This window comes from Sander vitreus, chromosome 9, assembly GCF_031162955.1.
Source record: "Sander vitreus isolate 19-12246 chromosome 9, sanVit1, whole genome shotgun sequence".
Lineage (NCBI taxonomy): Eukaryota > Metazoa > Chordata > Actinopteri > Perciformes > Percidae > Sander > Sander vitreus.
Genome location: NC_135863.1, coordinates 18,922,453 through 18,938,704, shown reverse-complemented (window position 1 = coordinate 18,938,704; position 16,252 = coordinate 18,922,453). Strand labels below are relative to the sequence as shown.

Below are 16,252 nucleotides of genomic sequence, written 5' to 3'. Positions count from 1 at the left end.
AATTTTTGACACTGAGATGACTGATTGCCTTTGGTGTCTTTCTCTATCACTCTGGTACTACATAATCCACCTGTCTGGGCCACTGATGACAAGTGTACCCAAAGAAGCGCTGCAATTCTAAAATCCTGCTGACCCACCTCCAATTAGCTAGCAGCTGTTTAAGCAGAGGAAACAAAAGCGTCAATTAAGCTCTCAGAGTTTGCCGTGAATGTCAACAAGTCGAATCCCTTCTGGCCCGACTTTGTCCAAAGTGACCTAATGCTAAGCGGAAGGAATGTTTTCTAATTGTTGGCTTTTCTGGAAACTATTGGAGTGAAGTTTACCTTGGATAATAGATGTTGTTTGTGGAACTGTGGATTTTCTGGACAGAAGAGCCCTGGCCTGGCTGGCACTGAAATACTTTGGATCATGGATCGGAACTTGAGTCTGGATGTTGTTACTCCGAGTTACCTAGACCAATCTTTACTCCACCTCCTCTGTTTCCTCCACACAAAGACTCACTCACCTTTAGTAACCCTTGCTAGACCTTTTCTAGCGTACTATATCAGAGACAGGCCATCCTGCAGATGGATGTAAACGAGTTGTGACTCGGAGGAATTGCCTTAGGATCTGTGTAGAGGTTTTGCATCGAATTCAACTGCTGGGTTGTATAAGTAGAGGAACAAACGTACTATGATTTACTTATTAATCAAATGTTGTTGGATTTGTTTTTGGGCACTGCATAAAAATACCAAATGAATGGCCAAAGACCATTTCAAGGTCAGGAAAATACCACATCCTGAAGTTGTGCTTTTTGCACCACCTGTAAAATATAGCCCAGACTTCAGCCTCACCTCTTCGCTTCTCATTTCCTGCCTGAACTTCAAAGATGACATGATGAAAGAAGAATCGCTACTTAACCTTTTTAACGATAGGCACGGTGTTGGCTGGTGTTGAATCCTATGAAATGCTTAGTAGTAATACTTTTTTTAACAAAGCATCTGCAGTGATTGATAAAGAAACTGTTCAGTTGGAGTTGACAGGCTGATTGGCTCTGCATAACCTGAAAAAGTATGTAAATAAGTTTGGTAAATTATCTGTAATTTTGAGGAACTATCCTTGCTTAAAGTCCTCTCCCATTCTTTATTGTTATCCAGGCTACCAGAGACAACTGACCTACAAACGGCAGGATGGATCCTACAGTGCCTTCGGAGAAAGGGATTCCTCTGGCAGTATGTGGTAAGTCATTGTAGGTGTAGCTGTTGAAATTTACGCAGCTCATACCAGCCAAACTATACTTAGCTGTAGCCACACTTTTCAGCTTTAACTGGGACATAGGTTGCTGGGCAAAGCAATAAAGTTTTTATCAGCATCTCAGTACGCTGTGCTCAAATTAATCTATTCCTGTTGATATGTTTAAATCACTGGTTAGTTTTTCCTCTGAGTGTTTATTTCAGGTTTACACTCCCTGGAGGCGGGCAGGCTGGCAGAACCATCTCATGATATTTATAAAACTGAAATCAATGCTCTTAATGGGAAGCTCCACTGCTTGCATTTTGAGGCCCACGCACAATGTGCATACCTCTGGTTGATTTATGAGCTGAGGTGGGTATTATGATGTTTAATAGAGCTAGCGCTGTGAAACAGCAGGTTACATAAACGACAGAGAATCATAAACAAACTGCATAATTGGATCCCTGAGGTAGGCAAAGCTGTCAAGATTTATTTGCAGTTAATCAGGGTTCATATCCGTGGCACTGAGTGGGCTGAGCGGACCCATGCTGCTTTGGCCCCGCAGACGAGCTCTTAATGCCACTATTGGAGACACTGTTATGAGTTGTCTGGGGCCACTTCATCAAATGGCTCTCTACCTTTTTTTGACCATGGCCAAGGAAATAGAAGCAGAGCATGCCTCTTAATGACTCACTACCTGGGTATAATTGGTAACATTGCATACACTGCTATGGAAACCTTGAACTCTTCCCGTGATGACTGTGAGAGGGTGAGAGGATATGAGGATGTAACAAGCTGCAGATTGGAGTTTTCCTTGGCGTCCAGGGCTACAAGTGTGGGTTGTGGTGGGCACAATTTAGATGGTAAACCTTCAGTAAACCTGCATCAGGCACTTTATGAATCCATCAACAACATGTTTGCATCCAAAACAAGCCCAGCTTTTGTTTTAGTTCCAGAGTTCATGAGTAGAGCAGTGCATTTACTGCCTGCTTAAAAGCACTCGTAATGCAGTGTTAATGTATTCCAGCTTGTAAAAAATGTATCTGAGGGGAAATTGACAGGATCTAATGAAAAGATTGAACATAATGACACAGGCTGGTAGTAATGGTGTAGTGTGCAGCACTGGCTATCTCTGATGCCAAGGCTGTTAACACGCTGAAAGTTCGCTGACTTCATGTATCTCAGAGGCAGGGAGACACTGGCGAGGAATGATGGGGCTGATAGTGTATTTTTTTTAACCCCTGGCTCATTTTCATTGTGAGCTGAAAGACAACAACATGCTTCTTTTGCAAATACAGAAATGCAGACCAACAGATTGTGGTTGGGTGTGGGGTTTTATTGCCATACTTGTGAAGACTTAATCGACTAGATTCATTCCCTAACCACTGACCCCAGCTGTAGCCCTTTTAACGGAACCTTCATTTCAACCTTAACTTTGAGGTATAAAATGTTTGTTTCCATCTTCTACCATTATCACAATACATACAACATCCCAGCACCCATTCTCACTGTATAGCGTCATCCTCAACTCTCTCACAAACCTAAAATGTTCTAATAAAGCAAGCCCTCAAGTATCCATTATGTTCTTCTATTTTAGCTAATAGAGCTGAAGTTGCAGCTAAACATAAAAAAAGGTTTTTAACCAAAGTTTTGTCAAGTGTGCTCTTTCCTTTTTCTTTTCCATAATTATTTAGAAAAGTGGGGCAGTTCTTTTTCTCCTTTTCTTTGACAGCCTCAGTCCTTGGCTCTACATGTTGAGGCTGGCATGGCATTTGTGTCTGCCCAAAGACAGCGTTCATGGTGATGGGGGTCTGAATACCAGAGATTGAAACAACTGATATCAGCAGCAGTATTAACCCTACCTATATAATGGCAAGGCAATGTTTCTTAATTTCTTTAGTTATAGCTTGGCTATAGAGTCATTGTACAGCTCTGTATTTCTAAGAAAAAATAAAGCCATGTACAGTCTTTATGTATGGTCACCAAATATTAAGTCATGTAGGCTAGCAAAGCTAGCATCCACAGACAGTAAAAGTAATTCTTAAAGTCAAAAATAATGGTAATAGAGATTTAATCAGCCACAGGCAGACATTCGCTGACATTTTACTAGTGTCTTGATTTAATTTCCCAGTTTGGTTGCAATAGTAGCAGCAGTAGCACCTAAGGCCTCAAGGCAGCTACTCCTAACCCAAATCCCTAATGGGGTAATCCAGTTTAATCTGAGTTAAAATAATAGACCTCTGAATACTTTCCAAAACAACGCACCAGCAATGTCTCAATAGTTGATGGCAAAGCCCCTAAACAGGAGTAGGGAACACTCTTCCAAGTCCAACTCATAACATACCCTTTTAAGCTTGTCGACCTCAGCATTTTCATGGAGCACACCCATTTATTGTCTCCTCTTGACTTTCAGGTCTACCCTTTGAAGTATGGAGCTGGATAAGGGTAGCTCAGAGAGGGAATTTAAATGTTGGAAAACAGGAAAAAGAAGAAGGAAGAGGGAGAAATTGGGAGAGGGTGACCCCAGCCAAGGGCCGAGTGGTGGAAGTGAGCATGTCTAGTGCTTCCTTCCTTCCTCAAACTAAATCATATTTACACTCTCCAGTACCTTTCCCTGGGGCCCGACATTTAAAGCCAGTGACACAATATTACTTAACATTATAAAAATTCCAATAGGCTTGCGGTTTCATCCCTAGTTTTTTCTCCGGGGAGGAATAACATCCAGGTTCCAGTCAGGGAAGATTTAGTGTTTCGCTTTATGAGAGAAAAGTTCTTTTTTTCCTACTCCTCTCCCCTGGTGCTCTTTCTTGGATTGGGCTCTCACTTATAAGCTGTGAGCAATACCAGAAACTAGAGCATGACCTGTTTGTTTGCTATTTCCATCTTGTTTTTCTTTCATTTTACGACAAGCAGCTTGCCTTATCCTATAAGTCAGTTGTGGTCAAGGTGCTGTAATGGAATGTCTTGCTGTCACTGAGGAGTTGTTGGCCAAAGACTGCAGTTTTCGACCACTACCGGGAGGTCTGTTGTTATTGGATGATTGTGTGTTTATTAGCTCAGCCGTGTCCCCCGGGGCTGACCTTGGCCTTTCTCCGTGGTTCCCCCTGGTCCTTCTCCACCATGGCCCACTAAAACCACGGCTCATAAACTTCCAGTTGCGCTATCAGGCCAGCCAGATACACAACTTTCGTCCCTGTGATCCGTGTTTGTATTAGTTGCGGAATGCTTTTGGGGAAACTTCAACATACATGCAGAAAGATACTTGATTGGCCTGTGTGAGATTTCGCATTCTCAAGAGAGCAGCTGCCGCATCCTGTAGTGGTGATCAAACCCCGCCGCACCCATCTGCTACCCTCCTTGCTTCCTTTCTTTTTTTCCATTTCCACAGATCTGTCTATACATACCAGTCCTTTTTTTCCCATCTATCTTTAACAAAAACATCCCTCCATCTACAGTTTTCTCTATCAGCCCCCCTCCTCCCCTGTTGACAGATTGAAAGAGTGTGACTGGTTGGAAAACTCATCACTGTTGAAAAAGTGATTGCAGTCAAACTCTTGATAGTTTTTTTTTCAGCCATCTCTATCCGTCTCACCCCTCCACCTCCATCTCTTCTTCCTCTAGGTTGACAGCATTTGTGCTGAAGTCCTTTGCTCAGTCTCGGGGTTTCATCTTTATTGACCCCGAGGAGCTTCGTGCAGCTAAGTCCTGGCTCATCAAACATCAGCGGGATGATGGCTCCTTCCCTGCCATGGGACGCATCCTCAACAAAGACCTGCAGGTAGGCTTGTGTCTGGCTGGGGGTGGGGGTGGTGTTAAAAGCAGGAACAGCATGGGGCATTTTCAAACTCCATGCCAACCCCATAGCTGCACCAGAATGTACATGATTTAATGGAATGAATTATTGGATGAAATATTCTTCAGACTAATGTGAGTTTTACGAGATGGAGGTCTGTACGACGTGAAATGAACTAAAAGCTAATGGGTGCTTTTGCCCACAGGGAGGGATCCATGGGAAGATCTCACTTACAGCTTATGTGGTAGCAGCTCTCTTGGAGACAGGCATAACCACAGAGGTAAGCAGCCCAACAAAATAGCATTTTAACTGCAGTCTGTGCCACTCCACTAAGCAGTGGGTGCTGCTCAGTGTTGAGCTAAACAATGTTTAATGTGATGGTACTTTAACAAGCCCAGTAAGTCCACTTTGCCTGATCTGTCACCTACAGCAGATGCAGTGGTGTAAAAATGTATTTATGATGTCAGCGGGTTAAAAGGAGCAAGTATTTTAATCAGTCCCAATTAAACCACTCACTCTTGTAGCCCATCCTACCAGCCTGCTGTGAAGTACAGGTTGTGTGTGGACGAATCGCTGCATTCCTGATAGTTGTGAAGATGGATGTTCTGGCAGTCAGCCTTCTCATATTTGTTATGCCTCAGTGCTGCTAATCTAATATCCAATCATGTTTTGGACTACATCAAAAGATTCAGGCTGACGTGCAGAGACAATTAAGTTCCGTGAAAGACAACTAATTGCATTCCTCCCTGTCTCCCTTCTTTTCTCTCTGTTTTTGGCTTGATTTTTCTTGACTCTCTCACTTATGGTCATCTAACATTGGCAGCATGTGTGCTGCTGTTCAATCACTAAAAGACATGGGAAAAGAAAGAGTTACATAACATATAGAAAAGTAATGCACACCAAGGGGTGTAGTGAGGTGCTGATCACTGGAACTAGACTTGAAAGTAAGAAAAAGGTGTTGCACACTCTAGCTCCATATGCATTTCTCTATTTAATTTAGATGACATTTCAGCCCTCAGGCGTTCTTCAAAATCAACCATCACTCATCAAAAAGAAGAGTTACACGCAATTCTGGTGAAATCCTCCTCAGCACGTACTCTGGCAGTATGAAGTCCTCTAAACCTCTGATTGTTTTTGCCTTTGCTCTCCGTTTGTCCACATAGTTGACTCTTTATTTAGCATTTCCTCTCCCTGGCTTCCCTCCATCCATCTGTCTCTCTCCCATTCCTCTGCTATCTCTCCCAAAGGGCCTTTTCTGAGAGTCTGTCCTTTTACAACTGATAAAAACTGAAAAGGTATCCTTCACATCAAAGCAGAACCTTCAACCCCTTTCCAATTTCACTTAATTAAAAGATGACTGCTGCAATTACAGTGAGTGGCTCTGGAGGCCTATCATCTCAGGGATGAGAGGGATGGTCACATCTGCATGAGATGAAAGTCAACTCAACTTTTTAATGGCTAAAATGAATCTTTATTCAATAACTGCAACTGAGTAGAGGAGGCGGTTGTGAGTTTGGACAGGGCAGCCTCCAAACTACTCTGTTAAACAGAGTGTGTGCGTTTTTTAGGGCTGCACAATATATCGTTTTTCTTTATCGTCACCGCGATATCAACTGCCGCAAATAACACATCGCAAAAGACTGCGACATATCGCGAAAGACATTCAGAGATTTTTTGTTTTAGTTGAACTGCACTTTAAAATGTAACGTCATTGTAATGTCATTGTTTTTGCAGTGGTGCCTTTTCTATTCAATTCAACGTTCAATTTATTCAATAAAAGAATGTTGAAAATGATTTCCTTTCATTTGTTTTACATTCAACAAGCAATTTGTTGTATTTTAGCAGAATATTAAAAGCAGCAGAAATGCAGAACTGAGTACACTTTAATATCCGTTCATTTATCACAAGTAATATCGTTATCGCGATATTCAACAACAGTATTGCATGTTTTCCTCATATCGTGCAGCCCTTCACAACTTCACAAATAGAACAAACTATTTTGGTACAATTTTTGATTTGTATAATGTCCGTGGAGACACAACACCTCTATTCACAATGTCCCGTTTTATCAGCTGGGAGTCACTCTTTTATTTCACTCATGTCTCATATTGCAGGACAGCTTCCATCGACACCACACTCACAATTAATAATTAAATTAATAAAAATGTTATGTACTGTTATTACATATTTATATATTTTGGAACCTCCATAATAAAGCAAACTGTATCTTAAGTATAAAATGGTGCTTTATTATTTTAACAGAAATTTTAACACTTCAAATACAACATTTTGACTGACACATTTACAGCTTTCAACAGCAGGTTATCACCAGTTGGAGAAAAAATTTGCTTGCAGATATGACACTGGTTAGACTAAATTCAGAAAATTCAAACAAAAGTTCCACTGTTAAAAAGTCTGCCATGTCTTTTAAACTATTGACACATGTTCATTTGTGTTTGTCCTGTCTGGCCCAGGAAGAGAAGGTGGCAGTCGCCAAAGCCAAGGATTTCCTCGAGAGCAACACCTATTCTGCAGATGACCCATACACCACGGCCCTGTCTGCATATGCCTTGGCTTTGCTACGCAGTGTTTACGCCCCGCTGGCCCTGCGCCGCCTCAACCACATGGCCATCACACAAGGTACTGCCGCACTCCTCACTGTGAGAAACACAGTCAGCAACAGAGCTTAGCAACCAGCACAACATATGTATTAATAGGTGACAAGCGAAGAACAGATGTTGAATGAAAGGGTTCTGTAATAACAAGACTAATGCACCATAATAAAAAAAAAAATCACAGTGAGAATAGATTGAAATGTAGAAATATTTGGCTTATCTCTTTACAACAGCACTAAACCATTACATGTTTACAGTTGAAGCCTCCTGCGCTGAGGCCGCTGCAGCCTGAGTGGAAGGAACGACTGTAAAAAGAAGCGGCTCTAGTGCTCAGCAGTAGTTCAATCCACTCCTCCCTACCCCCTCTGTTTCTTATCACACTGTTGGTTTCCTTTGGCCATTTCCCTTTCTTCCTCTTGACTAGAACTTTCTGCACGTTTTGGCAGATTTGACAGGGTTTAGCGGAACACAGAAATGTTCTTTCTTTATCACAATAATTGTATTCCCCACATACAATAAAGGCACAGGGCTTGGTTGCAGAGTTGCTGAAAGATTCAGACAATAAGGATATTGATACAGTGAGTCATATGATACAGGATGTCCTCCCTGCGCTCTCACTTTGTCCGTCTTTGTAGACGGACTCACCCACTGGAGTTTGACTGGCAGCACTATGACAGATGAGGACACTTTCATGGGCTTCAGCGATGGCCTCTCTCAGTCAGGTATACTTGTATAACTATATTTAATTCAATATTAGCTTCCTATTGGAAATATAGTAGAAGACAGTGCAGGACTGTGAATTACATTAGCTGCACCTGCTTCCTGCTTATACTATTGACCAACCACACAGATCTGACATTGTCTGATTCCCTAAAATAAAATACGTAACACAAATAAGAGTCTAGTTCTCGTTTGTTCCCAGTGGTGTCAGCAGAGGTGGAGATGACAGCCTACGGTCTTCTGACCTACACCCTCCTTGGGGATGTGGCTTCTGCCCTGCCTGTGGTCAAATGGCTCTCCCAGCAGAGGAATGCCTTGGGTGGCTTCTCCTCCACACAGGTAGCCCTGCTTCTCTGGCTTCTGTTGTCTTTCGGTTCAGCCACTTGTCGCAGCATCACACTGTGATCTAATACAATTAAACAGTTGTTCTATGTGCAGTTTGAAAACAGAATTAATAATCAAAGCAATGGAAAAGTGATAACACAGCAGTGTTTAAATGACAAATGTCTTTAGTAAAACCAATGTCACTGAAAATGAGCTATTGCAACTAAAGATAATATATAATTTATTGATCCCAAAACTCAAGTGTAAAGTAGATGTCTTTAAACCCCCTGTGCAGGACACGTGTGTAGCTCTGCAGGCTCTGTCGGAGTATGCCATCCTGTCCTATGTAGGAGGGGTCAACCTCACAATCTCACTGGCCTCCACCAACCTCGACTTCCAGGAGACCTTTGAACTCAACAGGGACAACCAGAAACTCCTTCAGAGTGCCAAGGTAACCACATCCATGGAAACAGTGAATAATATAAATGATTCCTTTAAGGCAGGCATGCTCCTCAGTGTTTTTGTGTGCAGATCAGGCACAACTTTCAATTTGCTATGCTGCTGCCTTTAGATTGTTTGTCCAGGTCGACGGCGCTTTATCAACATTAGTCGTAAACTCCATTAATGATTGCCAGCACTTCAGAGGTGGCATTTCCCTCAAGAGAAACCCCAGTGCTTTAATGCAATGCAGAAACGTTTCCCTCTTTATTATAGTGATTGATGAGCAATTATACACCAGAGCCCACACTCTAGCATTAAACATTAATCTCTGTTTCTATGTCCGGCTGTTTATTAGCCAGGACCTTTTCACACTGCCAAACCAAACCCGGCTTAACTGGACTGGATTTCCCAGAAGCACCTTGTTGGTCTGTTGATTTTATAACTGTTTTTTTTACTGGCTTGTTTGCCCACACATTACATGCTTGACAGTGTGGGCGTGCACCACCTTGGCCTGGGCACTGTGGCACTGTGGCACTGTGGCACTGTGGCACTGTGGCACTGTGGCACTGTGGCACTGTGGCACTGTGTGTGTGTGTGTGTGTGTGTGTGTGTGTGTGTGTGTGTGTGTGTGTGTGTGTGTGTGTGTGTGTGTGTGTGTGTGTGTGTGTGTGTGTGTGTGTGCGTGCGTGCGCGTGCGCGCGTGCGTGTGTTTCAGGTGAAAGTGCAGTGCATTCTCTCTGCTGGGCATGTTCCTCTGCTGTGATTAGTGGTGTCAGCTTAATTGGGGGCAATTAAGGCCTGCTGGTTAGTAGCCAGGGAACCACTAGTGGCAGAGCAGCAGCCTACAGCATTCATTCACTTGATAAATGACTCATTCACCTCTCCCTGCCCCCTCTGACTCTTTGTTTCTCTTTCTTCTCTCTCTTTTCCAGATTCCCAGTATCCCCACAGGCCTTTTTGTCAGCGCTAAAGGAGAGGGCTGCTGTCTCATGCAGGTATTGTACACATTTGCAGTCTTGAACATTGTCAAAAAGGGAACTTTTATGCAATGCTTGCTTCATCGGCTCACAACAAGAATCTGCCAGTACAGGAGGGTCAGTTGCAGTCGTTCCATAATGCCCAAATTTCTTTTTAAATTGGAGTAATCTGTTAGAGTTTAGCCAGTTGATTCCTGTGGTCCCCTGGACAGGATGCTGTTTACTTCCTACCTTGTTACAGTGAACAAAAACCTCTTTCATAAACAGAAGTCGATCTTCTTTTTGTTGGATGATATTCTGTCCTTTCTTCTTATCGCCCATGCTTAAACGTCTGTTTGCTTTAAAACCAAACAAGGCATAAATGGAAAAGCACAAGTGACACGCACACACACACCACACACATTTTCTTTCTTTGTACCTCTCTACTTTCCCTCCATCCACACCTCTCTATGCATCAACACACCCCTCTGACAGCCCCTCAGGCCAGCAGCACCTGGACTCTAATGAAATACAAGAGCGGGGAAATCAAAGAGACCTGCCTGTGTGTTTGTTTGTAGACATGCTGTATATGATGAGTATGTGTCTTGTGCCTCAGGATTATTATTTAGTAGCTTTGCAAACTGAATGGTTTATTCAGAATGTGTGTACAGTTCTGGGGATAATAATCTTCTGTTAAATTAAAAAGAGCGTCAAAGCAGTGAGTTGTCCTCAGGCTGAAATAGTAGTCTACTGAAAGCATGTCTTGTGTCCAGTGAATATGATTTGTGGTTTATGCTTTAAAGTGCTGCCGACGTCTTTTCAGGGCCAGAGGTCTTAAATATTTGAACTCTTAAGTAGTTTGTTTGCATTTGATGATGCCAAAACGTATTAATTTTGATACTTTATACAAAAATGTTTTTGTTTCCCAAATAGCTGCCTCAAACACATACCAAACAAATGAGAACCTGTTTTGAAAGCAGACATTATGACAAATGATCAGCTGATTTGACATACAGTATGTCTCTATATCTGGACTGCTCAAGGCATCTGCTTGTTATTGGTCATATCCTCATATGAAAAAGTAAAGCTGCACCCAAAATAAGGTCAAGAATTGAGTGTACTAGCTCAAGACGTAATGTCCTAATCACAAAGGGAAATATTAACTTAACAAGACTGAATCTACAGTCATACTAGTGGCTCTGTGAGGCTATATTTAGGGCAGCTGGGTAATCAGCTAGGTTAGTACCCTTCATCCTCTGGGGAAAAGGCGGACATCTTTTTTTTCTCCTTACGATCCAGTCAGTCTGCTCTGTCTGAGCATTTAAAGCTGGGGTCATCAACTACATTTTTCCAAGGGCCAGAATGTTTCTAAGCAGACACTTCGGGGGCCGGAGTAAGTAATGCAATAACGTCTTTAATCAACCTAACCTTAACTATGATATCATTGTGATACTCAAGGTGTAGCCAAGTGACTCTCAATAGTTTTTGGTTTTTTTCAATTCAAAGACCGAACAAGACAGATTTTTCCCTCGTAGATCCTGGTTGAGCTTTGCCAACCACAAGCGCCTCCTTCCCTCTGATAAGTTAAATGTATAAGAATTTGTCCAAATTTCAAGATTCCCAGCAAACCAAGATAAACAGTTAGACTACAAACCGACAGCTTTTGTTTTAGCTTGTTTGTAAAAATTCGCTATTTGCAGAGTAGAGCTGTGTTCGCATAAAACAGTGCGGTGGACAAGAGTGGACTGAGCAGACAGAGCAGATTGAAATATCGCTTTCTACACATTTATGCCTGTCTATACAGGGAAGTGGATTGATAAGTATTGACTTTTTACTCACAAAGGTTTTATTGTAGCCTACCTACAGTAACGAGACTAGCGTGAGTTGATCTGCCCCAGCGGCCGTTGGTAGGCTAATCCTCTTTGTATCGTTCCCAGTCAGGTACTGCGTGTTTTAACGCACACACATCTCGGCTCAGCTGTGTGTGTGGAGCGCGGGCATCGCTGTACAGAATCCCGGCATGTGAATAGAGATGCAAATACAGGGGCTGGGTTTGTGCTCTACCTGTGTAATGTTACCTGCTGTAAATGCTTGAAATGCTAAATAACAGAACGCATTTTTTCCTCTTCACATTTTCTGAATTTATGATTATTCTGCGGGCCAGACTAAACGCTTTGGCGGGCCGGATGTGGCCCGCGGGCCGCCAGTTGACGGTGGCTGATTTTAAAGTCTCATTTTAATGGATGTTCTTAAATACTGCACTCCTACCGCTCTCTGTGTGTCTGTAGATTGATGTGTCTTACAACCTACCTGACCCAGTATCCAAGCCAGCCTTCCAGCTCAAGGTGGACCTGAAAGAGCCTTTTCAGGAGCGACACCTGCAGACCCCCTCCTCCTCCTCCTCCTCCTCATCTTCCCGTCATCCTTCCTCGCGCTCCCGGAGCCGTGCTGACAACCGCTCTGAGCTTAATCGGAAGCGGCGGGCACCCATCGATGATGACGACCCAGCTGCCCACCAGGACAAAATGGACTTCCACATCTCCTTAGAAGTCTGTGCCAGGTAGAACACACACACACACACACACACTACATCGCACATATGCACAGCTCTTCTTCTAACAACCCTCCATTTTCATCCTGCCCCCGACTCTCTGTGCAGGTGGCTCCATTCAGGATCGTCCAACATGGCTGTCATAGAAGTTCCCATGATTTCCGGTTTCCGAGCAGATGTCGAAAGTCTAGAGAGGGTACGTAATCACATTAATACGCATATGAACATACAGAGACCCATAGACACCCAATGGCTAATGTCATAGTGGCTCACAGATTGCTAGACAGGCAGACCAGGTAGTCAGGTTATGTGCCCAAACTGAACCACAGGTGGAAAGAGAGACAGATGTGTCCACATCTGGAGGCCATTTCACAAAAGAAACAGTATGTCATGGAATTCATCAGACTCCTTTGCAAACCCCAGGCTCACGTGTACACATTCACACATTCTCACACACACACACACACACACACACACACACACACACACACACACACACACAGGATGCATCCCTGACTGTAGTTGCATAAACACACACACATATGTGTGGGGTGGTGATGGTGCAGTGGATATGACACATGCCTTTAGTGTGGGGTTTGATTCCCACTGCGATACATCAACCAATGTGTCCCTGAGCAAGACACTTAACCCCTAGTTGCTTTGGATAAAAGCGTCAGCTAAATGACATGTAATGTAACATATACTTTGGATATGTGTGGTTTTATGTAAACATTTGTTGAAGCAGTAAGAAATCAAGTGATTACCTGATCTCCTTTTTTTGTAAGAAGTTGGACAGAACAGCTCCTGAAGACTTCCTTTAAATGGGATAGCCCCTCTAAAGTGCTGTGTCTTCATGTGTTCATATGTGTCATAGGCAAGAGAAAGATCATTAAGTTGAGGGTTGTTTTTATGGTGTTTTTTTAAGGTATGATAAGAGAAAGACCAGCTGGCTCAGATCCCCGTAGAGTTACAATGTCTCAGGTCAGAGGCCATTGGGCCTCTCTTGGCCCACAAGTCCAAACACACACACACACACACACACACACACACCTCTTTGGGCCTTGTGAGGTACAGACTTTATAGTATAGTTTACAAAGAACAGAGGGAAGAGACAGATATGTAATAAACAAGTGATTACTAGATGAATAGTGACTAGATTAAAGAAGTAGAATATGTAGGATGGATGGGTGATTTGAGGAATGGTTCTACTGAGTGAGAGACAGCAATGATTAATTGTAAGGGCTGGATCCAGGTCAGCTCCCCAGGCACCCATCAGAAGCCTGTCCCTCATTAGACAGTTATAGGGCCTTAGTCTGCAGGCTTCCACCTCTAAAAGAGCCACCTCTCTAGCTACCTGGGGAGATGTTAAACACACACATATACTCCTGTGAGTGTGTCAGTTGAGGCTGACCTGAGTTGTAGTGGCTAACAAGCTCAGTTTACACCCCTGCTGGCCTCCCTTGGAGTTTTACTACTGCCTGCCCGACTGCCACTTACATTCCTCAATTTATGGTGGCAAGCTAGGCTTCTACAGTCATGTCTAGTTACTTTCATGGAAGCTGTAGTCATGAATGATTAGTCCGGTGACTGACTCGGAGCTACTGCAGCCATGGCCTCTTATCACCCAATATAATGAGCTTTGTTTAACGACCCAGAACCCACTGTGGATATAACATTTGAGCTATGGGAGTTCATTGGCAATGTTTAGTTGCTAGATACACAAACAATGCTTTTGTAAACAGAGGGACCAATTTTGTGTGTGTGTGTGTGTGTGTGTGTGTGTGTGTGTGTGTGTGTGTGTGTGTGTGTGTGTGTGTGTGTGTGTGTGTGTCGGTGGCGCCAGCTCAGGCTGAGCACCTCATAAACCTCTGCTGTCCAAAGGCTGCCACCTTTGACAGAATGAAAAATCCCTGCTGGCTCTCATGCTCAACATACTCAAATTTGCCATAAACAGCTTCCCCATTACTCATTCATACAATCATATTTACTAGATGTGGTCATACATGCACGTCTGACCCAATTATACAATTGTGCACAAGGTTCGCAAAATACCAGAATCTCTCTAAGCACTGATAGGCGACCCCAGAGAAAAGCTAGCCTTGTTGAACTAAGAAAGGCCTTGTTGAACACACTGATTCTCACCGTCTTCAGTTCAGTAAAGTCAGTAAGTTCACTCTTATGTTTAGTTTAGTACAAAACTAGGCCTATACAAGCGCTCTTTATAAGGTTAATACCTCACCCGTCACCTATTTGCGACATTTAAAACATCATGATTGCTTCTGTGGCTTTCAAACACTACTTTAGTCAATCCAGGGTTTTTGTTACCTGTTTAACATGTAATATTTGACGGAATAATTAACCCTAATTAACATGAGACGGAGCTGTCCAGCCCGCTGTGGTGCTGATTCCTATTTATGCCCATTTACATGTCCATGACTACTAGTTGTCCCTTAATGTTAGAATCAAATGTCCAGCTGGCTTCACTACGAGCCATGTGCTCTTTGTCCATGAATGTGCCTTTTGTACTATTAATCAGTTACATTCTTCATCAGCATCAGCCATAGCTTTGACTTTATCATGATAGATATAATGCATAAGGGAGATATATGTTTGGTTCATTTTCAATATATTATTATGAATTCATGGTGCCTTAAAGAAGATGTTGGCATATTACATGTTAAGCTAGTTTACAGCACTAGGTTTCCACAGGGCAATGCTAGAAACTATTTAACTATTTATTATAGTATTTACTATAGTTCTTCACCAAGGACATACAAAGACACATGCACACATACCCTACAAAATTGTAGGACTAAACCAGGTTTTGCGGCATGATTTTCTTGTGTCTTACTCAACAGCTTCTGATGGACAAGCGCGTGGGTCTAAAGAGATATGAGCTGAATGGGAGAAAAGTGTTGTTCTACTTTGATGAGGTGAGTTTAATCCTTATTCGTCCCTGATGTGTCCATCAGGGCTCATTTCAGGGAACACTGTATCTGTGTGGAGATGGTGGATGAGGAGAGGGTTACTCACCAGTCTTTGCACAGGGTTGTGTGTGTGTGTGTGTGTGTGTGTGTGTGTGTGTGTGTGTGTGTGTGTGTAAAAGTGTTTATATCATATAGTGCATATTTTGTATTATTGTCACTCAAACTCGCTTTTTTAGAACTGCTTTAAATGTTTGATTAATGTGCGTGTATTTTAGTGTGTGGATTTATTTGTCTTTGAGTATTGTAAAAAAAGCTATATATAAAATGCATTGTTATTATTTGCATTGCTCTACATTTGTACGCATTTCTAGGTGTTTTTGTAAATATTTCTTCTGTGTTTGTTTGTCACCCCTTCTTAGATCCCCAGCCAGTGTATGACATGTGTGGCCTTTCAAGCTGTCCGGGAATACATTGTGGGCAAGACAGCACCTGTTTCGGTCAAGATCTATGACTACTACGAACCAGGTGTGCCTCTGATGAATATTTTAAGTACTGCTCTTTAAAGAGTTACAGAGCAAGAAACCTGTCTAACTCACCATGATTTATGAAGTGCCTTCTTTTTTTTTGGTGAAAATTGGATTTTATTTTTTTAGTTTAAGACCCAGTTATGGTGAGCGTCATCATTGTTTTTGTGTGTGTGGATGTGTGAACGT

General features: G+C 42.6%; 1 protein-coding gene across 1 annotated transcript in view; it reads left to right on the top strand.

The window, feature by feature from the left end:
* Positions 1-16,252, top strand: part of cpamd8 (C3 and PZP like alpha-2-macroglobulin domain containing 8) — a 40,979-nt gene that overhangs the window by 19,776 nt on the left and 4,951 nt on the right. Inside the window, exons 28-39 of the mRNA XM_078259080.1 lie at positions 1,137-1,218; positions 4,834-4,990; positions 5,211-5,285; positions 7,480-7,645; positions 8,256-8,342; positions 8,543-8,679; positions 8,960-9,115; positions 10,038-10,100; positions 12,350-12,621; positions 12,721-12,808; positions 15,471-15,545; positions 15,959-16,064. Coding sequence (XP_078115206.1) covers positions 1,137-1,218; positions 4,834-4,990; positions 5,211-5,285; positions 7,480-7,645; positions 8,256-8,342; positions 8,543-8,679; positions 8,960-9,115; positions 10,038-10,100; positions 12,350-12,621; positions 12,721-12,808; positions 15,471-15,545; positions 15,959-16,064 — 1,464 coding nt within the window. The remainder of the gene's footprint in view (positions 1-1,136; positions 1,219-4,833; positions 4,991-5,210; positions 5,286-7,479; positions 7,646-8,255; positions 8,343-8,542; positions 8,680-8,959; positions 9,116-10,037; positions 10,101-12,349; positions 12,622-12,720; positions 12,809-15,470; positions 15,546-15,958; positions 16,065-16,252) is intronic.